The 24,259-nt window shown below is 39.2% G+C and overlaps 2 protein-coding genes across 4 annotated transcripts in view; one reads left to right on the top strand and one right to left on the bottom strand.

Annotated features, from left to right (window-relative positions):
• The window catches only part of LOC122058239 (golgin candidate 5-like), a gene marked incomplete at its 3' end in the record, with an annotated part of 51,804 nt that extends 38,952 nt beyond the window's left edge, over positions 1-12,852 (bottom strand). Inside the window, 6 exon segments of the mRNA XM_042620835.1 lie at positions 2,535-2,649; positions 3,497-3,571; positions 7,377-7,448; positions 10,502-11,487; positions 12,179-12,391; positions 12,603-12,852. Of these exon segments, the coding sequence (XP_042476769.1) occupies positions 2,535-2,649; positions 3,497-3,571; positions 7,377-7,448; positions 10,502-11,487; positions 12,179-12,323 (1,393 nt within the window).
• A 2,569-nt stretch (positions 12,853-15,421) lies between these two features.
• Positions 15,422-23,934, top strand: LOC122058245 (RNA-binding protein EWS-like). 3 transcript variants are annotated; one of them, XM_042620864.1, is made up of 4 exons: positions 15,579-15,713; positions 20,288-22,110; positions 22,246-22,549; positions 23,088-23,934. In XM_042620864.1, the coding sequence occupies exons 2-4, from the start codon at positions 22,086-22,088 to the stop codon at positions 23,695-23,697; spliced, it is 939 nt and encodes a 312-aa protein (XP_042476798.1). In that variant the 5' UTR covers positions 15,579-15,713; positions 20,288-22,085; the 3' UTR covers positions 23,698-23,934. The 3 variants fall into 3 exon arrangements, with proteins under 3 accessions (XP_042476781.1, XP_042476798.1, XP_042476790.1); XM_042620847.1 differs by lacking the exon at positions 20,288-22,110 and having other exon boundaries at positions 15,422-15,713; XM_042620856.1 differs by having other exon boundaries at positions 20,288-22,549.
• The last annotated feature ends 325 nt before the right edge of the window (positions 23,935-24,259 follow it).

The following is a 24,259-nucleotide window of genomic DNA, read 5'->3' as shown; positions in this document are numbered from 1 at the left end:
TATGCATTAGAAAATGGTATTTAAGTCATTTTGTGCATATTGGAAAATCCAAAATTTGTTATATTTATATTCCTGATTTTCTTTCAGTATTTTAGTTCTTGATACCAGAATGCAGCACAGCTTCATTTTTTTTTTTTTTTTATCTTCTTGTTTATTGCTGTGAATTATTATTCTCCATTTCAATGGCATTGTTGTAAATATCGCATGCTTATAACTCAGGCTTTTCTATTTTTTCTGATAAATAGTAGTTTAGGTTAGATTTTTAATTCAATAGACACTATTTTATTTTGTGTAAATTACAGCTGGGGTGCCAAATATTTTGAAAATCTATGCATGGGTACCTTACGTTTCATAAATATTATGTTTAGGGTACCTCACATTTCATAAATGTTATGTTTAAAGTACATTCTTTTTCATATTTCCAATTTTTTCCATATGTTTGGTGCCACTTTTTTCTCTCCTTTGACCGTTCTACTGCAGCTCACACACACACACACACATACACATTGGGCTAAATAATGGTGGAAAATAGATGGAATTTGAATTGGAATTGGCTTGTGTTAAATAATGGTGGAGAAGAGATGGCATGGACATGGGTGGGAATGGGAAAGTAATTATATGAGGGATTAGACTTAGGGAAGCAGGCCAGAGGAGAGGATGAGGTGCAAGACGACATATGTGGCCTCACAAGTGTGTGTTGCAAGCCTTGACAAAGTGAGTCGTCGAAGAGTGAGAAGGCTTTGAGTGGTGGGCTCTTCACCATTCTTAATCCAAAGATTGAGAGCTTGTGGAAATAAAGATTGGGCTATTGGAGATTGACTAGGCCCTCATGGAGCCCCAGTCCCAGAAATGGTTAATCCCTACTTGCCACTAGGACTTTAGGAGAGGTACATGTCCTCGAGTAGTTTAATCCGCTCTGGGCAATAGCCGCCACTGTATGAAACTATTGAACCATAAGTGGGTGGGGGGAGAGATGGAGCGGAAGAAGAAAGAGAAACAGAGTGGGGGAGAGAAACCAAGCAGGAGAGAGAGAGAAAGAGAGGGGGGCCCTTGATAAGGATTCAAAGCAACAATTGGGATTATTAGTGTTGGAATCTCATTTTTCATAATTGGCCCATGGTTTAATTTGGAAGAGGTTTGGTAGGGGGCTGCGGAACAGTCGGACAAAAGTTTTGCATCTTACTGCTAGAAGCCTGGAACTTGGAATTGAACTATTATTGATGGTTGATTCACAGTGCTCGGTATCCTTCTCTGGCACAGTTAGTTTTCTGGGCGTGGAGGCAGATTTCAAGAACTTTTTTGAGTTTCTGATAATCTCATAATCTGGAATTATATTTCCATGTTTAGTACGACAATAGTCCTGTTTTTAAAAATCCCCATTTTGATTTATTTCACCCAAGCTCCAAACTTGTCTCTAAACTGTCAGACTCCTTTGTGTCCTCTCGACTAGTCTCAAGCACCAATACTTGTATTTCCATATGGATCATTTACCTGAAATTGCCAGATCACTTGGCCAACATTGCAGAAAGATGTGGACATCCTATTCCAAGTTCTTTGATTTGGATGGATGTACTCCTTGGGTTAGTTTGATTTCGGGAAGGGTGTTTCAGGTTTCACAGGGGGTGCGGGGAGGGAGCATAGGGTGGGAGAGAGAGAGAGAGAGAGAGAGAGAGAGAGAGAGAGGGAAGGGGGTGCGGGAGGGGAGTAGACGGTGAGGGAGGAGATGCGAGGGAGAAAGAGAAGAAAAGGGTGAAAGCTGACCATTGGGGGAGACAGCGGGGAGGCCTGGCAGTGTCCCATATCTTGGAGGCGATGGTGCAGAAGCTGAATCTAGCCTTCTCCTATCGAATAACCTTGTCCGTGGACTCCGTTCCATCGGAAGAGGTGGTGGTGGTGGTGGTAGTGGTGGCCACATTGGTGGGAAGGAGTTTCTTGAGGTGAATAGGTGATGGAATGGATAAAAGTTGGAAGTATAAAAAAAGGCATCCTATCCTAATAAAAAAAGGCATCCTATCCTAATAATAGCACGATGTATGTTAGAATATCTATTATTTAAAAAGAAAAATGCCTAATAAATAGGAAGATTGGCTTAACTGGATGGACTAGATGCCTAACACCTTGGCCCGCAACCGGACTCAAACCCCATCTCACGGTCAGATTGATTCAAATGGAGTCATGTGTTTTTAACATGGGTCCCAAACCCAAATCTGGGTAGTGACTCCCTATTCCTTCTCTCCCAAGAAGAGGATCCCCCGAGAAATCTCCATACATGCATCAACCCAGAACTTCAAAATCTAGAGCATTGCTACTTTACTTTGAGCAATCCCTGGAATAATAAAACTATTACTTTGAGCAAGCCATGCATTAGCAATTGGTGACTATATGAGAAATCTATCAAAACTGAAGACTTAATGCTTAGGTATCTCAGATGGACAACAAAAAGGATATACATTAGCTAAAAGAGAGTGCTATAGATGGCAAGAACAGATATTCACAGCAACTTATTTACACATAAAGATTCTTTAAAGCTCTACCTTCAGCCATAACTTGATTAATTATCTCATCTTTTTCTTTCAAAAGGGCAGCAGCATCACTTTTTCTACTCTGCTCTCTCCTCAGGGTATCCCTTTCCTTTGTAAGAGTATAAACCTGACAACCAAAAGATAAGAAGCAAATCACACAATTAGAAATCACCGCTTGCAAGAAGACAGTCACCAATAGTAAACGAAACAACATCGACCCTAAGAAAATGATAAATATATATAGGGGGCACACCCAGTGCACGAGGCTCCCGCCATTGTGGGGTTTGGGGAGGGTCATCATGTACGCAGCCTAATATCCGCTTCACGGAAAGGCTGTTTCCCGACTCGAACCCACGACTACTAGGTCACGATGGAGCAACCTTACCGTTGTGCCGATCCACCCTCTACTAAGAAATTGCTAAATTAATTATTAACATCTCATATGGTTAGATAAAAACAGCTTTTGAGAAAATATGGTCAATCATATTCATAAATGCTCTATTTTTTTTCTTTGTTGATAGGAAAGTGCATCACTGCAATCAGTTATATATTGATTTGTATATGTTTCTCATATAGTAATGAAAATTTCTTAAGCAGGGGGAGAGGATTTATCAGTAATTCGGTGTAACACCTGTAAGCAAAGTTACTGGCTAGGCAGGCTAGCTCAGCGGGTAAGGTCTTGCTCTAGTCATAGCCATGACCCGGGATCGAATCCTGCTTCACCCATCGTGCAGCTTGAAACCCATTCCACCTTCCCTCTCTGTTAACCACCCCGAAAACCGATTCGTTTAGAGAAAAGAGGGGAGGGGGAGGGGGAGGGGGCGGGGGGAAGTTATAAGACCAGTGAATCTCTGACAAGGTCATAATAGATAGTCTAAATTTGGTTGTAGCAGACTGAACAAGATTTACCTCAACTCCCAAGACAACAAACCCTTCTCCCCCACCCCTCACCCCAGTTTAGAAAAAAATTGTACCTTCCTTTCCAAAGCTGCCACTCTTTGATGATATTCCTCTCGCAGTGACTCCATTTCTGATTCATTGGATTTCCCCTGTTACATAATATTCAATAGTAAACTCAATTTCTTGACTTACCAAAGAGAATAAATTCAATTGCAGACAAACAAATAAAAAATCTTACATTCAACACTTACAACTACTATCTTAAGACAGTTCCAATCAAACCTCAGACAGACAAAAAGCAGATATATTGTCTCCAAATTTGTCGGTGAGACCAAAAAAATGGATGAACAATGCAACAGTAACATAAAAAGCTCAAGAAATATTCAAGAAAAAAAAATGAAATATTTTTCTCCACTGAAACCTATATTTGCATATGAAGGATTGATCTCGTCATTTGAACTGTTAGATAACCAGGCTAGCCTCTCTTGTCCACATATCAAACTCACTCGCCTATTTCAAACAAATGACCTACCATGCATCGATCTCTCACCTTTCCAAAATCATTTTTCTCCACCTTCTTCTTTTTTGATAGATTTGAAAATATAAAATCCAGACCTTTGTTTTGGTAGACAAGTATAATTAGGCTAAATTCTGACACATTAATGGAGGGCAATGTGGAAAACATGCCCAGAAAGTTTGAGCCCAACCCCATTGCCACCAGGCACATATAGCCCTAATGACCAAACTCATTTAGACACTGCATTGCAAGAAACCCACTTCCTTAAAAATAAATAGATTACAATGTTACTGAAGCTTCCGTTGAAAAAGCACCTCAGATTTCTAACCAATTGGCAGAAAGTAATTTACCTTTCTTACTAGCTAGTTATAAAATAATAAACATGCACAGGAATAGGCTTGGTTAGGTTTTAGAACTCATATCATTTGGATTACTTGTCCAACTTTTTGTCAACCTCTATCTCATCATCAAATTAGCATAAAATTAAAATACCATTCAAAAGAATTTTAAGCACTAAATCTAGGTCCAATCACGAACTATAACTCTGCACTATTTTTAACAAGATACATTTGGTATTATCTTCGGTAAAAGGAAAAATACAAACATAACAATCTCACGAGGTCATTATTTATTGCCACGCAGTAGACTTGAATGGATATGGGAGAATCCATGTGACAGAGAACACATTTCCATCCCACTGGTCAAATTTCAGCCTGAAACAAGTTTACATAAAATGTTAAAAGCAAGTTCAAGTTTCATAAAATTGTAATAACTTTATGAAACTTTGAATTCACTTTCAAGTCACTTTGCCTACCTGTTTTGGGCCAGAATTTTATCATCAAGATGGATGTGGGATCTCCATCACATGGAACAATCCATCTGTGCTAATGTGACAAGTTGTGATTGACTCCAGCTGTTATGAACAGGTTCTTATGAATATCATGACTTTAACAGGTGACAACTTTTATTAATCAAAGAAACTTTGGACAAAAATACAGTACAACATCAACAAAGAAAAAACAGCCATCGCAACTAAATGAAAAGATTATTGCAGGCCCGGTTTAAGGCTTCATTTAAATTTGGGCCAGGTTTTAGTATATTGGGTTGGGCTTCAATTTTTGGGATTTATTATTGTAATGGAGTGAAATATAAGGCCAAAAAGTGGGGTTTTAAGGGGGTGCACGAAAATTATTATTTGATTAATTGGGTAGTAATTTATATTATCCTAAGTTGTCAAGTCTTTAAGTTAGTTTAGGATTAGAGTCCTTAGTTGTCTGGTTAGGAAAGTATTAGTGGCTGACTCAACTCTCCACAATTTGGAATTAATGGATTGAATTTTTTGTTTGGAAAGTTGCGAGCTGGCTCTTCTCTCTCAATCTGGTAAGAGAGTTTTCTCGTCTCTCTCCTCTCCCTTCCTCCACAATTTTTGGTTTTCCTTCTCTCTCTCACCTTTCATGGTAGGAAGATTCCCACTTTCTATTCCCCTTCTAATCTCTTTTCCTTTCTAGTTGATAGCCTCCTCTTCTCGATCCTATTTTCTAGGCAACAATTTCTATCTTCCCTCTCATCCATTTACCCATTGACCACTTTCTCTATTTCTCTTTTTTCTAATCTTCCTTCCTTTTTTCTCCCATCAGTAGCTAATTACATGATCCTAAATCTTAGGCTGTTTCTCCCCTACTTTATCTCCATAACAACACCCATCGATCCTTTTTTCCTCTCTCCATTCCTTAATTCAACTACTTTCCTATTTATGACATTTAAATTCTGAAAATTAGTTGTCGAGATCTTGTAGTGACCATATTAGATTCCAACCGTTACATCTATATTCAAACCTGCCCACATATAGCCGTCAAATAGGAATCTCTTCTATTCCATTAGTGAGCCCATTACTTGCAGGGAAATCAGATCTAACATCAAATCTGGCATCAAAGATATAACATGATATCCCTCCTCTCAAAAATGTATTCCAAGTTCATCCATCAATTGACTAGAGACATTCAAGATGAAGTCTCACAGTGTATGCTTTTGCTAATGAAATACCTTCGGTTGCCAAAACAAAGTAGAAACAAATGAAGCATGCTTTGGAATTGAAATATTTTAAGAGTAGCCTGAATGAAACAAAATAAATGGAGTGTAACTTTAGTGAAAATAAGAATCAAAATGGATGTAGTAAAAATAAGAGTCAAACGGAGTAATTAGAATCTAGAACTGAAGATAGGGATATATCATAAAATAATAATTATAAATATCCAGATAATAATGAAAAAAAAAATTGAAGATGTTGAACAAAGGGTAAAGTGAGTAGATGAAGTGGAGAGGCGCTTAAGCAGTATGGTGCGATCGACGCATTCCACAAAAACTCATACATTTTTTTTTTCCAATTCATAGAAGAAAGGTTGAGTGATTACTAATTAGTCTCCTTTAACGCCTTTTATTTTATCTTTCTTTGGCTTTGCTTGGATCCATGCAGCTGTCCCCATTAAGTTGGGACAAGGCATTGTTGTTTGTATAGAAGAAAGGTTGAGTGTCAAACCAGGAAAGATGAAACGAGGATCAATACATTTGAGGTTGAGGTAACTTAGAAATGGTTCTAATAAGTAATCAGCTAAGTGTCAAAACCATTTGAGATGGTCTGGACATGTACAAAAAAGGCCACCGAATAGTCAGAATGCACCAGTAGGAGAAGCAACATGCTGCATACTTAAGGATTTAAAAATACAAGGGGACTAGTGCAAAAACATATGGATGGTGCATAGAGTTGAATGGAAAAACAGGATTTTTGTAGCTGACCCTATTTAGTTGGGATAAGGCTTGGTCAAGTCGAGTTGAATTGAATAAAGAAACTTAAACTACTATTTAAATTAGTCAAACAATCAAATAAAACAGTTTTGACTTCAAGACTGGGTTATGTGTTTTGGGAACCCTATTGCAGAAATGCAGAATCTAAAGGACTAAAATAGAAAGTATCCAGACATAGGCCAATGGGAAAATGATACAAAACTTTCTAACACCAACAACCACATCCAAAAGAGGTAAGCATAGTATCCAACTGTGTTCGATGCATTCCCCCATATGAATCTTGAAGTGTTGAGCATATAATCCATTCTTATCTATTTTTCACCTTCTTAATGAGTGTGGGATCATGTCAAGATGATAAGATATACAACCGATTTCCACTGATAATGCAATCAATGCACTGAACAATACTTTCAATGAGCAGAAAGATCCCCCAAGGGAAGTTAGAAATTTTAGGTGATAAGTGAGTTAATTCTGAGAACCAAATTTTATTGAAGAAGCATAAAAAATAACAATTATGAGATATAAGAGAAAATCAAGCATAAGCACTAAAAGGCACACAAGGAAAATAAAATAAAATAAAATAAAAAATAAATTTGCATGAAGAAAGATAAAAATTTAGCTGGAATCATACCTACCTTCACACCCTCAATCACAGCCTTCAGCTGCTCATTTTCAGCCATCAGCTTTGTCATATCATCAGCTTTTGCCTGAAAAAAATAAAAGAATGCTTTAATGTGTCAAAAGATATAAAATAAAACATGCAGACAAGTATACATAGTGGTGCATCATGAAACCATGGGATGCATCACAAAGGGTAACAAGGGAAAAGGGAAAAAAATATAAGGTAATAAGAAAATGTATTCAGGTTTTTAATTGAAATAAACAAAACAAAGGCCAAAATATCAAAATGCACCGTTAAAATTTTCAGAGGCACTGTCAAGTAGCAGATATTGAGTAGGACTTGTTTTCATAGTTATCATGGTGGCAAGGCTAGGCGGTCATAGGGCACCTTGACTCTTGGCAGGCACTGAGAAGGCGACTTAAGCGTGCTGCCTAAAAAGGGTGGCAATGCAGATCGTGGTAGAAAAAGGAAGAAAGGAAGAACCTGTGCTGGGTCTTGGTTCACCTTTGAACCAATTTCTGCTCCAGGTTCAAGGCAACGGTAGATAAGCCTGCGTGAATGGCCCCTCTTGGAAGATCATGCATGGATCTGGGAGTATCTTGTTGAATTATTATTTGCTAAAGATTTGATTTAGTTTCCATTCCTATAGTTGATTTTTAGTTATAAAGTTAGTACAATTCTATTTCTTGTAATGTAATAGCCAAAATTAGTAAGTCTCAATTTCTTGTAATTGCTAAGGATCTTTCTTCTACAAAGATTCGTTTTCTTTCTTAGAAGCTAGACACTATCCAGACATAGAGAGTTGCTATTTATGTAGTGGACTACTTCAATATTATAAATAAGAGTAGGGGAATCCTACCCAAGGTTCAAAAACTCCATTTTTGTCAGATCGAAACAATGCATTTTTCGTGAGTTTCGCTTGGCCATTTTGGGGGGGGCAAACGGCTGATATGATCAGAATTTTCAACCAAAATGACCAAAATTTCGATGAAATAGTGCATTTTTGTAAATGAAATTGTGCTACTTCTTGTTTCGCCTTGGGCAAGTCAAAGACATTTCGCCCAGATTTCAGAAAAAATTTTGAACTATAATCCTACCCCAATGATGGATTAGTTTAATGAAATTAGTTGTTTTTTTTCTTTTGGGTGAAATTTTTTCCTTAGTTGTTGTGAGAGACAGTATTGCATAATGTGAGTCCATTGCAACTTGGTGAGTTACCTTGCAAGTGTTGTCGGTGAGATGTTGATCGAGGCTTAGGTGGGATGCCCAAGTTTTAAAAAAAAAAAATGTCATTGATTTTTGTTCATCCCTGTATTATCGATTCTGTTGCAATTGATCTCTCATTGGTTCTCCTCTGATTCAAGATCGAATTTGCATTAGGGCGTTTTGGTGTAAAATGTCAAGTTAATGGGGGTTTTATGTGTGAAACACTCTGCCTTAGGGGGAGACTTATCTGTATAATTTAAATTTTTCATTGTTTAAATTATAATGAGACGATGAATAAAAACGTAAAAAATGAGATATTTTAAAGCCAGTAGCCTAGAAAGAGACTACAAAGTCTTCTTCCATGTCCCTTGCCTTGACGCTAGATGACCAAGTAAGCAGCGAGATTGATCCAACACCACAAGAAAAGACAAATTGATTCAATACAGTAAGAGGAGAAAGGTAGGTACCATCCTCCTCCTGCTGCTGCTGCTATGGTGCTAGCTACAATGGTAGCAGCAGCAGTGCCACTGCTGCCTTCCTTCTTCTTTTTTCCTATTTCCCCCACTTTCCCATCATATCCCCTTTTCTGATCCATTTTCTCCCTCTAAAAGAGCTGCAGTTGCAGCTCTTTTAGAAAGCAGGCCTAAAATGACAATAGGAGAAGTAGTAATTAAAGACATGCAGAGTCTAAATCTTGACTCTAGTATGACCTCAAACCCAAAGATCCATATAGTCAACCCTTTTTAGGTGGGATGTTCCTAAGGTGTCGCTTTGTTTCTTTCTTTTTACTTATTTATTTTACGCTCTCACAGATCCATGTAGCCAACCCCATTTAGTTGGGAAAAGGCTGAGTTGTTGTTGTTGCCTCCCTCCCATTTCCCGTATTTTGGATCTAGGCACCCTAAACAAGAAAGGCAACCGGTCGCCAATGCCCTCTGAAAATGCTTTGCCACCTATGTGACGGGTTATAAACATAGCTTGTTCCAAAGCTTGGCAACACACCATGCCGCTACCACCTTTCCATAAAATAATTTTCTCTAATAAAAGCAGCAAGAAAATGAAAGAACTGTGCAATAATCTAAGTAAGAAAGAGTCACAAAGTTAGCACTCCTCACACTTTTGATAGAAACTTGGGGTGGAATGCTCTTGTATCGCTGGGAAGCTCTCCCTTTCTATAGTAGGGTGAATTGCCTTCCAAAGGCCGGTGCACAAGAATAAGAACCGGATGTTGGGTAATTTCTTCGATAGGCTGCTAAGGCTCGGAAGGGGATCTTCCTCTACTGAATAGTCAATTGATGATCCGGGGTCAGTACCAAAGATGGCAACCGATTCCCCAGACCATGGCAAACTTCTCCAGTTTGGGTATATTCCTGTTTATAAAGTGTTCGTTTCGACCGGCGCCTTTCTTTCATTTCTTTTAGTTTTTCTGTTCGGGCCGGGTGGCCTATTTCAGACAAATTTAAATATATATCAAGCATAACAAATTTAGCAAATTAACACCATTGTGTCTCTGTTTCCGGTCGTAGGGGTCAGCATCTTTGACACTCCATTCCATGTCTATGCAGGAAAATCCATGTTAACAAATCATACAGAGAAACTGGAAGCTAGAAGGGCCATAACATAGCCCAAGTCCCGCTTTAGCGAGGTCCCCAGGAGGGGGTGGGACTGGAGTCAATCATTACCTTCGGTATTTCCACAAAGTGGCTGCCCTCGGACTCAAACCCGCATCTTCACCACTGGCAGCCTGAGCTTTTTTTACCAGCGGCCACAGTGAAGAGGCAAATCACTAAAATATTGCGTCAATATATTCATTCAAACCCTAGACTGGGCAAGCAGTGTCACAACAATGATGCATTTCACAGGGCATCTAAATCTCAAAGTTTATTGTTACTTTAAACGCATGAAATGCTAAAAATTCGAAAGGAAAAATACCTGAGCTTGCTTAGCAGCCCCTTGCAATGCTGCTTCCATCATTTTCATTTCCATCTTCACTTTCTCCAAATCAACTATGGGATCTACAGAGTCTGAGAGATTAGAACCCGAGTTTAAGCGTTGCTCTCTACCATCAGTCTCAAGATCACTGGTTTGCTGGTTTGCTTTAATGGAATTTATATGTAAATCACTATCATGAAAGACAGATTCGGCAACAATTTTTGCAGCCTGATGAAAGATTTCAGTGGAACTTTCAGCCTCCTGTGTACCAATAGAACTTGGAAAAGGGATCGAAACCTTCACCATGTCTCGTCTATCATCTGAATCCTCAACTTGGGACAAAGAAGCTCCTTCAGCACTGTCTTCTGCTGCTTTTTGTTCATCCTGATTCTCATGCGAACTAGTGACAGAAAGAGATTCATCCGGCACAGGGCGGACTTCATTTTCGACCGGTTTTACTTCATGTTCTCTTAAGTTGCCTTCCACTCGCAATGATTCTTCACCAGCTACCAATTCTGAGTTCCCTTGCTGTTCAAGAGAGTTAATGAAGCCCTTTTCCTCAACATCCATTTTCTCCACACTTTCAATGGCAGTTTCGTGCATTTTGACTGGTAATTGATCTGAATGAACCTCAACTTCCCCAGGAACAGTAACTACATTTGATACCCCTTCTTCGCACTGAGGGTGCCCATCTTCCTCCATCCACTTTACTGCTTCATTTGTTTTTTCAGCAGCAGCAATTGGCTCATTGAAAAATGGCAGCACCATGCCAGCCTCTATTTTGGCAGGAGCAATTTGCTCAGAGTCAGATGGTGGTACCATGTCAATGTCTGTCTCTACATGTTCTTGAACTGGCAATGAATGCTCAGAAGGGTCAACTTTTTCTGAGGGTTCAGCGGCATCTTCTTCCCCTTTCTGTCCCATGAAGGCCATAACCGGTTCAAACAATGCTTTCGTATCAGTTTCCGAAGACCATGATCCTGAAGCTATAACCCAGAAAGCAATGAAACAAAAACAAAAAATCAGAGACGGTGAATATGCAAACGTTACAGTACCATTAACTCCTTAACTAAGGAGTTAATGGGGAGTATTAGAACATTGGGTTAGAACTATGGGAGCTAGGGGAAAAGAACATGTGATCCAAATTTTCAAAATGTCCTTCCAAGTTAAAAGCTATTTGAACAGAGGACAAAGGGTTTAGTTTTCTGGAATCGTTTTCTGGCATCAAGCCATGGAATAACTTTCGCCACTAATCACCAGGTCATGCTAGGAGCTGATAAGCTTTGTGTAACATTCAGAAAAGCCAAAAGGCACCAAGAGGTGTCTACAACAGGCAAACATATAAGCACTTCTTCGCCAAAATAACACATACAAAAGATGACAACACCTGAATGATAAAACTCACTGGCCAATACATGCTAAATACTTCCATGGGTTCTAGTTAATTAAACACTTCAAATAAGAAGTGATAGCCAGGTTTTCCATTTTCCTGGATTAACGAAAGTGGTACCAAGGTTGAGTCAATTGGCCTACAGCCTGTGCCCAGCCCACAATGGATTATCAGTTTTCAATTTTCTCCTTATCTTCTAACGTTGATATCAAAATTTACAAGAGCGAATGATGAGAAGTGAAAGACATAACAAAATTAACGACCACAATGAGAGATTGTAATAGCACCTTCCCCCTCATCACTCCTCTTCTCCTCAAAACCAAGTGCGCTATCAAAATTCTTCTCTATATTCTTCACGCTCTCACTTAGCTTTGTCACTGCCCCGGCAAGATCCGGGAAGTTCCCCAAAGAGACTTTCCCCAACCACGCCATTTTGTATCAATGAACCTGAATTTAGTCGTTCAAAAACTCATAATCCATGGATCTGATGCATTGAAACCCTGCAAATCATCCAAACATAAAACAAACAAACAAAAAGATAAATATCCATGACAGAGATTTCAATCTGAATCACGAAATCGATCCGAATGTGACATGTTTGAATCAAAACTAAATAAATATTAAATGGAGTTAACGGACCAAAAAATACAATTAAAATAGTGGAAGTCGAACTACAGTTCGAGACAATCGACTCTGTAGAGTAAAGGATACCTTTGCACGGATCGAGTCAACCATGGAGGAATCCGGCAAGCGCGTCGAAAACTATGAATTCGATCATCAATTTATGAATTTTATAATACATAATCAAATTGGATAATTTCGCCGATAAAAACGTTTCGAGTGAGAATGCTGCGTTTTAGGGTTTGAAACGGATAAATGGATCAATTCAGCCGTTGCCAATACAAAGCTTTTTGGCCATGATAACTATCCCTCTCCGTCTGGATACAGAGCTTTAACCCCACTTTTTGTATTAACGCTAACAATAACTTAATGGTTCATTTGGTTAAAAATAACTAGGAAGTATCTATCTGATAAAAATGTTAATGTGACGTTTAATATTTGGCTGCTATCAATTGGGACACTCTTTAGTGAAGCCACGTGTATATTTCAATATAATAAATTAAGATTTATTCTAACTTAATGAGGCCAACTACATGGATCCAAACATATGTACAATGGAGAATGACAAATGGGGTTGACAACAAGTTTAGAGAATCTCAACTAAATGGGGTCAATGGGGTCAACCACATTGATCTTTGGTCTTTGATATGCTCTATCTAATGTCATATTTGGTACGAGGTCTAAACTGCGCATGTTATTCCTCACAACTTATTCTATGGTCATTTTAGACCTACCCCTAACTTGTGTAATCCATACAATCTGAATCCCACCACTCCTCCTTATTAGGACATCACTAAGCTTCCGTGGAATATGATCATACCAACTCAAACGGCTTTCTCGGAGCTTGGGATTGATCCGAGAAACTCCCAAATCAGTTATAATACGCTCATTACTTACTTTATTATTTATATTTTCGCCGCACATCTATCTTAACATCATTATCTCTATCACACACATCTTCTCTGTATGACACTTCTTGGCTGCCCAACGTTCCGCTCTGTACATCATTAGCCAAATGTACAACAATCTTATAAAACTTTCCCTTAAGTTTTAAAGGGATAAGCCCATCACACAACATTCCAGACGCACCTCGTTACTTCATGCATCTCACTTTGATTATTTGAAATACATCATCCTCTATGTCACCTTCTTTATTTATGATCGACCCAATATATATAAAGTAGTCATTTTGTGGAATCTCTTTCTCCTTAATCTTCATCGTTTCATTATCTATCATAAAGTGATTGAAGTTGCCCATCATATTTCCATTATTTTATCTACTAATTTTAAAGCCTCTCGATTTTAAAATTTATCTCCATGGCTCCAATTTAGTGCTAATATCTACTTTTGTCTCATCCACTAAAATGATGTCATTAGCGAAAAGCATAGATTAGGGTACCTCATCTAGAATATTCTTAGTTAACTCATCCATTATAAGAGCAAACAAGTAAAGGATTAAGGGCTAAAGCCATGTGTACACTAATACAAATGAGTATTTAAGTAAAATCTACCGGTAAAGCAAAATACAATCAAGCAAACTAAAATCCAACACTTCCTCTTCTTCTTCCCAACTAGACACCCCCTCTCTTGCCTTGCAATGCCACTACCCAACCCTTTCTTCACCTTTATACATGTGTATATACTAAGGCACCGTTTGATAACGTCTCTGGTGTTTCTGTGTCAAAAAACAGCAGAAATGGCTTTGCACATTTATGGAAAAAAAAAGGGTTTTTTGGTATTTGATAAACTTATTTCTCAAAACATTTTTTGCAGACATAATGCCCAGTAAGAAACCCAATAGTACCATCAGATGCCCAAAAGGGAGAGAGGGTTCGCTTGCCTCTTTTTAGTTTTAAATAGTTGAGAGATTTATCGGGGCACAACAATATTTTTCTTTTCTCTCAAATTCGTTTATAGAAATGACGAAACAAGTCTGATTTGTTCCGTCAAAGTCGTTTATAGAATTGTAAATAAGCATAAATTTTGATTTATTTTATAGAAACGAGTGAAATGAAACAACTTTATCAGACGTTTTTTAGATTGTTTATCCGTTTTTAGGAACAAGAAAACACTGAAATGATAGAAATGAAATATTGTCAAACAGTGCCTAAGAGTCTAGTCTAATAGGTGTTGACCTCCGTCCTAACTCTTGCTCTTATGGGCTACTACTTATGGGCAGAGGACATCCCCCTCCAAGGATCCACTCGAATTGTGACCCTCGGCAAACACCTGTGGTTATGCCAAAAAATGACCTCGTCTCTCTCATGAGTAACATTTATGTGTTAAATGGCAAGGCAATCCATCTCGATGCCTTAAGCCCTGAATGACGACAACAAAGATGAAGGGAATCTTTGTTGGATTAATGCAAGTTGCCATTAAGCCACTTAATAGAATAGGGTTAAGTAACTCAGTTATAGTTGTCCTAAGAGACATGAGACATGAGACATGAGACATGAGACATGAGACATGAGACATGATTCTCTGTTAGGACTAGTTGAATACAGTTTAAGTGAAGGCCCAACATTGGGACTGACAATTCCCACCCTAACATAGCCCAAGCCTTGATTTTTCTGGGTAGGATTGGGCTCCATGAGCCAAACCTGTAATTCTATATTTTGCCGACCACTTGGAGGTCCAAAATCCAAATGAGACCATGGAACTTGAAAGAGTGAGCGGTTTTTCGTGACAATTAGACCTCACCACTCTTTTGTTTGATTCGTGAAAACTACAAATACAGAATTGCCGTGAATATCCAACGGTCTATAAGGTGCTGGGTAACCCGTAACCATAGTTAGGGATCGGGACTCAGAGTCATCGGTCCGCGTATTGATGCAGTAGCCACGCGATCGGGTAGTGATCTCCCTCCTTTGAATCACTTCATTCGCAATAAAGTAAACCGACGGTGAACCGTGAATGGCCGTGTTTAGAGAGAGAGAGAGAGAGAGAGAGAGAGAGAGAAGAGGTAGCGAATGGATTCACTCGTACCAGAGAACGAGAGGATGGATTCCCGGGAGAGAGAAGCGGCGGCGGCGGCGGCGGAATCTGAAACGACAACGACGACGAAACATCACCGTTACTTGAGCAGCCTCGTTGTGCGGGCCACGGAGAGTGACGGCGGTGGAGGAGGTAGCGACTACGAGTCTGGAGAAGTTCGCCGAGACCCGCCATCTTATTCTCGTTCCGATCGATTCCAAGAATCAGGTTTCATTTCTGATTCTAATATCCCTACTCTTTAAATTAATTGCATATGAACCCTAGAAACAAGTCAGCTTTCTTTTTACGCATTTCAAGTACTCTTGAAAGATTCAAATGTTTTTATTCCTACTTCCAAACCCTAGCAAAACCATCGTCTATAACAATCTCGTTTTCAGTTTCTGGACTATTCTGTTCATATTCATGACAATCATTCTCAGGGCCAGCAAACGCCGAGTTATTTTTTGATAGGCAACGAAAAAGATTTTTGTTAAAGAGAAATGAATGGAGAAATTCTGAACGGCCAGTTTCGGTTCTTGATGTTATGGATGTTAATTGACATTTATTGAAACGTATTTTACGAATTTAGATGGGAATGTAGTTGGGATTCCGTTTGTAGTCATCCAGTTTGCTATTTGTTGTTTACATTGGTGGCGGCGTTGCATGTTCATCTTGTGGTCCTCCATATATATATTGATAGCGTCAATTTGTGCAGATTGGTATAATTTCTGGATACTTTTGTGGCATTCAAAATATATCTCTAGGGTTCTCAAAGTTTGCAAGACCTGTGGTCTTTCTCATTTACAGTTTGTGAATTATCCTTGCACACATACTGAGCACTTTGTTTTGGCTTAAGTTTACGTTTGGATTAATGGATGCCTCCCTATCCTTTTATTTTATGTTCTGAGTCATTCCCTAAATGCTTAGGCATTTGATGAATTGATGGAAACCAAAATAATAACACTTGCAGAAAATAAAGTAGCTGGATTGTAATGTTTTACCTAAATAAAAAATTTAAAAGTTTAGAGGATTATAGGGCAGTGTTTAAAAAAATCAGATTGACCAATTCAGACCTATCAGGATCGGACCGATCCCAACTGAATCAACATTGTACAATATCTACAGGCAGATTCTAGGGGTTTTCAGGCTGATTCCAGTCTGATTTGGATCAGAATTGGCCGGGACCTTTATGGATTGTGATTCTGGGTTTGTAAACCCAGTTACAGAGGGATGCTAGAACGTGGTTGTACAAAGCTAAACGACAAATATTAGTATATTTGTCAAAAAGTAAAATGTCAATATATCATTTGTTGGGAGTACAAAATCGGAGTAAAATTTTAAAAAGTGCAATTTCAACTGAATAGTGCAATTTCAACTGAATAGTTGGAGGCAGTTCTTCTGCCTTCCCTTTCTGTGATCAGTAATCAAAGTGATAATGAATTTACTCTGAAAAACATGTACTTGAGACTGTATGGTAGCAGACACCCTAATGCAGTTGGCGGAGGATATTTAGTTACTTCTCTTAGTTTGATTTATTTCCTTTTTAAAATAGCTTGGGAATCAAGCTTTATTTGATTTGGTTTCGATATTTGTTTCAGTTTTAGAATAGGAAAGTAGGTTATTTCTAAGTCTTTAAATATCAGCTTGTACCGAACGATTTAGTGGGATTTTGAAAAGGTGAAATTGATTGAAGTTTGGCTTGAAACCATGTGTGCCTTTCTCCCTCTCCTTCCCTGATTTTATCTTCTCCTCTCCTCTTCCATCTTCTCTTCTTCTCTTCTTCTCTTCTTCTCTTCTTCTCTTCTTCTCTTCTTCTCTTCTTCTCTTCTTCTCTTCTTCTCTTCTTCTCTTCTTCTCTTCGTTAATTCCTCCAGCTGTTCCTTCCGACTGAAAAGGATTTTGCAAATATTCTGATTGGAGTTACGGGCAGCACAACTTTGGGAATAACTACTGTTACTCCTAAACGATTCCCCTCTACATGTTCTTGGGCTCGTCCTTGCTGGAATCTGAAATTTCAAGTTAAGTTTCAGACCTGTTCTCCATTATTGCTGCCTGGGTTGCTTGCAGGACTTTTTATTAGCTTCTGGCTCAATGTTTCAACTGCTTCTTGCTTGGATTTCGGAGTACGATGGACTAGCTACCTGAACTGAAAACCTCAAGCTGATCCACGACCATGATAGAAAGTTCTCCCACTCAAAACCCCTCCTGGACTTCCGCCTCCCTCTTCTTGTCGTGAGGTTGAAGAAGACACCTTCTTCCCTAACGATTTCTTTTGTTGCTTTAATTTTGTTACCTACTTTCCAAAATACCCTTCATTTACCCAGTTATTACCCCTTAGCCTATACTTTAACTCTGCTTCCTCATTTACCCTTTCCAAATAAATACTAATCACCTTTGTGTCCATCCCATACTTACTATCTAGACCCTTGCATATTCTGTTTATTTGCAAACTGGCTACTTCTTATTAGGAACTTCCAATTATTTACAAGTTTTCCATTCCTTTCTAGACTTTCACCTATTTATCGATTTGCCATTTAAATCTCACCTGAATTATCTATTATTTTGTGGGTCCGTAAGTGATCGGATTCCGGTTTTGGAATCTAGATCCGCATCACACCCAAAGGCAACCTCTCTACAGGAAAAACATGGGTAGCCTGACGGACTGACTTTCATATGGCCCTCTCCTTACTACAAAAAGCGAGAGAAGATTGTAGAGTGAATGAGATTGTACAGTGACACAACAAGCACTCCCATTTATTATCTGATGGCAAGTGTTGTACTGTTGCATCAGTGTGCAAATCAAAGTTCAGCCAAAAGTTGATTACAAAAAAGTGGGGGAGGGGGATGTGATGTAGATCGATGGGGGTTGAGAGAATATTCAGTAATAATCTATCCGGGGTTCATCCCCCATCGACCAGCCTTAATTGAAGGAAGATACTTTCCAGATTTGGTGGATATCGATCAGCGGTCTTTTGGATGTTGGTTGCTTGCGGGTGTGGGCTTCTAGAAGATCCCATGGCCAGCTGTATGGAGATAGCTTTGAAGGCCAATTGCTAATTACATGGAGACCTTCTTCCAAGAAATATTGAGCTGTCATCCATTTTTACTTCCTTTCTTTTAGTTCCTATATTAGTTGTTTCTGTTTGTTTTGTTTCTAATTATAGTTTCAGATTTAGGAAGTAAGAGTTTTAGTTTATATGGTTTCTACTTGTAAAAAGGAAGGGGTTGACTTGCATATGAGTGGTTCTAGCCTTCCATCAATTTGGTGTAATTGGATTGGATTATTAGAAATAAAGTGAAGGGCTGTGTTACAGCCAATGATTTGACTTACAAAAGAGAAAGAGAAAGTTTGTGCTGGTTTCTGTGAGATGCAGTGGCTGTGAGAGACAGCTTGGGAAAGAGGCCCTTGTGGAGATGGTGGGATAGCTTCTCTACAGTAGGTGAGATATCTACATATCCTTCTTCTTCTTCTTCTTCTCTATTTTCTGTTTATTCTTAGTTTCTATTTTCATTGTCCTGCATTAACCAAGTTATGAGAAGAAATGAGGCTTTGGTGTTGTGTTACTGTTACTGCCGAGTGCTGTTGGATCCACTGAAGACGGAGCTATTGAGTTCCATTAGAAGCTGGCCCTTGGAAGTGCGTTATCTATCCTGTGGTTCCTCTGTTCTGGTGGCTTCTGTAGCAATACTTTAAGCCCCAGAAATCCAAGTTCCAACCAACAATTTGAGTTCATCTTTTGTTGCAATCTACTGATGTTAAGCGATCCTACTGTTTGATTGGTTCTTAGTTGTCTAGCTGTGAACTGGTCCTACAATTGGCGGTTGGGGGGGGGGGGTTAGTATTCGGCCAAGAGTTTAAAATTTAATTTCTGTCAAGCTTTCCAATTTTCACATTTTTTTCTCTACCATTGCGCTTGTAGACCCTGGTAAGATGATAATTTGATACTCTGGTGGGGAATATGACTTCAATTTTGTAATTCTTAAAGCATTTTAAACCTCCACCATATCTGGGACTGAGTGTAGTGGGATTTATTTTCTGGGTATAAATACAGAATTTTAAATACTTAATTTCATGGATAAGTGCTGGACTTAAGTTTTTGGAACCTGGATGTGTTAATGTTGGAGCTGTGCAGTCCAATTTTTCTTAATGTAGAATAAATTTATTTAAGACTAGGAAAAAAAAAAATTTTACTTGGGATTCAAATTGTAATGCAAAATAGTATTCTTTGTCATTTGAATGTAGAACAACCACTGGTTTCTTACTTAATAACATGGAGTAAGAAAAGAAAACAGGACCTTAACCTTTTAGAGCTTGAAGGTAATTTTGTCTATTAAATTGTGGTGGTAACTGGGCTTTAAGGGTGCACTGAAAGCTGCTTGTTTGGTCACCTGCTCCAAAAAAGTTTATGCAGATCGGTAGAAGGTTTTCTGGTTCTCCATAGGCTGTTGCTACAAAGAGCATTATGGCCTGGCTTGCTGAAAAGTTTTTTTGCCCATAGTATGGATTAAATGATTCCCAGTATTTGTTCTTCACCACTTGCCTTCCACTATTATGTGTTTCCCTGCTATGTATTTTCTGTGCAGGAAATTGTAATTAGAAAAGGTTTTTTCCAAATCATGTGTGTACTTCTATGGAGCCATGTTTTTATTTTAGCAGTTCTGATGATGAATATGTGTTGTTACGTTTTTATGGTACTTGTGCATGAAAGGTGTTTTCTATGCCATATATCGCATTGTGGCTCTACCACCTCTTACTGTGGAGGATTTCAAATTGAGAATGAACTTTGCTGTTGTGTTTACAGCTTTCAAAGTTGCTTGGTCCGAGAACTTGGATGTTTGGGAAAGAATGTTGGTTTGAGTGCAGGGCTGGAATCTGGTTTTGGGGAAATTTTTGGATTGTGGAGAATGTATATACTGTTGGGATGCTAGCCTTGGATATGAATTTTTCATTTGAGCTTATGGTTGCTGTGATAACTATAAGTAATCACATTTACATGCCGATAAATTTGGTGTTCAAAAGCTGTAGACAGGATTCTTTGTTTAAAATGAAGGAATTGACTTTGGCGTGGGTTTCAATCAAAGTTCAGTTACTAATTTCCAGTTCAGACATAAATGACATCTGCTTTGAGATTTTAGAGATTTTCATCTGACCTGATTTTGCGAATACACGGGAAACCTTCATGCTTTCACTAAATGGTTACCAAGAAGGGGGAGATGGAACTTTGGTTATAATGTGCTTGTATTTTAACTGCCAATAGTATTGACATATTTCAAGTTTGTCACACTACAACTGAAGATATAGGAATGTTATAGAGTGCATCCAAATTCTTTTCCTGTGGAAGCTGGCATTGGTGTTGCTAGATGAGGTTGTGGTTGACATTGGATTTTGAAAGTTGGATTCTCTGAATCCTTTGGTTGCTTCAAATGTTAGCATTTCATGTAGTTGTTGGAATTCTATAAAGGTCATCCCTGTTTAAAATGTGCGGAGATGGTTTCAAATGTTCTTGTGAGGCTCAGTGATTTGGTTGAGATCTATAGGATTTGCTATTTATTTTTGGATGTTTTATTGGGGCTTAACATGGAGTTCTACTTTCTTGGAGTTATTCAAGTGGGTATGGTTTTGGTAGAATATCATTCAGCATTCACTGAGCGGTTTTGTAAACTATATCCAGCTATATGGGTTATTGAGTTTTCACCAATACTGTGGCTGCGATTATTTAGAATTTGATTTGGAGGTTGCTGAATGATGAGTGGAGCAGTGGTGGGAAAGTATTGTTCGTTAAAGTTAGTCTTTCCATAGCTTGGTTTTCTGTTTTCTTCCCAGTTTAAAGGTGGTGCTAAGGAGTTATGTTTGGGATGTCAATACTTACACAGCCCTCACCAACTAATCTCTTGGATCCTGATGTGCTGCAATGTTTGGATGGAAATGTCTTTCAAATTTTTGATGGGTGGTCACTTTGCCTTCCCAGTTGTCCAACTGAGCTTCTTCTCACAAGATATTGAGATGGTTTCTTTAAGAATTGGCTGTCAGTGGGTTATTGAATCAGGTGGCTATCTCTGGTTGCTACTTTCCATTTGGGGATTGCTTTTTCATATGGACTCTCTTGTTGGCTCCCTGGTTGACAGGCACTTGCTTTTTCTGCATGAGGTTTCCAGATAAACTATTGCTGGGGTCATTTTATTGGGCATAGTTCCTCAATGACTTTTTAGGCATCTGTATCTATTTTTCCTTAATAATCTGCAATTGGCAGAGTTGGATGAATCGTGGTCTTCTACCCAATCACAAGGGGTCTGATATAAGTATTGGTTGCTTCGGATTTGTGATTTTGGCTTTATATGTTTGCACGGATATTAGGCACTAAAATTTCTTAATCATGTTCTGGTACATCAATAGAGGATACAGATCATGAACATAGTTTGAGCTTGTTTTATAGTTGGGGATTTGTGACCTTTCATTACCGTGATGGGTACTGGTCGTAACCATGTTCATTACTTGTAACATCAATTAGTTGCTTACAGAGTGAACGACTGGCAGGTATCTTGTGAGAATGTTACAATCTTCTGCACTAATATCTTGTTTTTGTTCTACTCATACCCTATATGGAGGGAGAGGCCATTGATGCAGGTAGCTATCATTGCAAAGTTACTTGGTTGTTGGCATTTTGTGGGTCAAAAACCTTGGGCTTACATTATAGTTCCTCTCTAATTTTGATTAGGCTCACAATTGCTTACCTTTGGACTTCACTGGTCCCCTTTTCAGGATATGGGGTGCGCGGAGGTTCTGCTTCTCCTTTGCGCCATAGAAAGTTTGATCGTCACTATAGTTCTGACTTTGATCATCCGGCTCGGTCTCAACGAGGTCGTGGATTTAGGGGTGGAAGGGGTCGTGGCAGATTTCGAGATTCTTCACCTTCTTATGGCCGAGGAAGGAACGGTGGCAGGTCCTATACGAGAAGTTTTGATGAGCCTGGATTTGGTCATCCCCCCTCCAGAGGTGAAGGCATGAACCGAAATAACCCAAATGTGTCTCCAAGAGAAGGAGATTGGATTTGCCCTGATCCCACGTAAGTCAGATTTGCATTCTCTTCAAAACATTCCTTAATTAGCTTACCTTATTGATGGGGTTTCCTTATCCACTGTCACTGCATTCGCTATTGATTATTATCATCATCATCTCCATTATTGTTAATATATAATTGTAAGATGAGTTTAGTGGGCTTTCATTATTGTTATTGCTAAAGGATGAAGTCCTTGGCTAGAACATTCCCGTGGGAACCCGAAGAGTCAAAGACCTCCAGATTTGTATGAGATGGGTATCTTTTTTAAATCCCTGGGTAGAGGTGGTAATGGCTTGATCATGGATGGATTTCTGTTTATGGTTTCTTTGTCCTTTAATCGTACCCATGTTTCAGAGAAATGCTCTTTAATGTCATGTCCAAGCCTCACTTTGCATATGCCTTTGTGCCTTTGCTCATTGTAACACATGCCTGCCCAAGCCCACTGGCTGAAGCTCGTCTCCTGTCTGTGTATGATATGTACATAGTTTTGATTGTGCTTTTTGTAAATCCAAGCATCGCTTTATCGTCTTTATATCCATTTCAGTTGTGGGAACCTGAACTTTGCACGGAGGGATTACTGCAACAACTGCAACAGACTTCGTTTTGGACCTGGTGGTAGTCCCAGAAGGTATTCTCCAGGTCCTGTTCCGCCACGCTTCTCTGGTCCACCAGCGAATCGCTCACCTGCTAGGGGCATGAATGGCTATAGATCCCCACCACGTGATTCGGGAAGAGATCGTCCTAGGGTGTTTGGTGCTGATCCACCCCACCTCAGGCGTGGAGGAAGGTTTCCGGATCATCAGATGCGAAGGGCAAGGCCAGATATTCGGGAAGACGAAGACTACAGGGCAAGGGACAAGTTTGATGGGCCTCTGCGTCCTGAATGGGGTCCTAGAGACCGTGGAAGGGGCATGTTTCATGAAAGGAGAGGCTTTGAGGGAAGGAATGATCGACATCTACCGTCTCCACCACCACCACCACCACCACCTCTACCATCTCATCGTGGCCGGTGGGGTCGTGATTTGAGAGTGAGAAGCCGATCACCAGTTAGGGTTGGACCTCCACCCAGGGATTTTAGGAGGGATGCATATATGGACAGAGGACCAGAGGGTCGACGGGGCATGGCTAGAGACCGAATGGGTGAACTATACTAGCTTGGTTCTGCAAGTGGTGGGCTACCAGCTTGAGGTCTTGGTTCGAAGTGTTCATTATACTGTTTTTTCGCCTTTCAAGAAGATAGATTTGTTGTTATTGTAAGAGTCTGGTTCTTCGTTAGTGGCGTGTGTGCCTGCTTTTTTTCTTATGAGACTAGTTCAGTGGGTACCAAATTTCCCCTTTCTTCTTCTTGAGTACTTTTTGAAATTCAAATATGAGAACTTAATTTCTATTCATATTTTTAGGTATAAAATAAATTTAGCAATCTTGGCGAGGGTCATGATGATGGCCCTCGTATTGGAGGATTCATGGTACTGGTCGCGAACGATACCAATATTGATATGTGGACGACGGATATAAAGCAATTATTTTAACCGAAAAATGAATATATGTACTGTATCAGTCGATCCATATTTCTAAAGTGTCGGAATCGGTCATGGTTAATCTGATACCTATTCCTAAATCCATGAATGGAAGTGAAGAATCATGAGAAGCACAAAGTGATCAATTTACTTTAGGTTCCCTCTAGTTGCAAGTGAAGTGAAGTAAAATCACTTCTGA

Source organism: Macadamia integrifolia, chromosome 2 (assembly GCF_013358625.1).
Source record: "Macadamia integrifolia cultivar HAES 741 chromosome 2, SCU_Mint_v3, whole genome shotgun sequence".
Lineage (NCBI taxonomy): Eukaryota > Viridiplantae > Streptophyta > Magnoliopsida > Proteales > Proteaceae > Macadamia > Macadamia integrifolia.
This window is presented reverse-complemented; position numbering and strand designations above follow the sequence as displayed.

Bases quoted from the DNA above. Each gene is read 5' to 3' on its own strand.
- LOC122058245 (XM_042620847.1), top strand. From the start codon at position 15,482: ATGGATTCACTCGTACCAGAGAACGAGAGGATGGATTCCCGGGAGAGA. The intron at 15,714-22,245 runs GTTTCATTTCTG...TCCCCTTTTCAG, and splicing joins CGATCGATTCCAAGAATCAG to GATATGGGGTGCGCGGAGGT. The intron at 22,550-23,087 runs GTAAGTCAGATT...TATCCATTTCAG, and splicing joins TGGATTTGCCCTGATCCCAC to TTGTGGGAACCTGAACTTTG.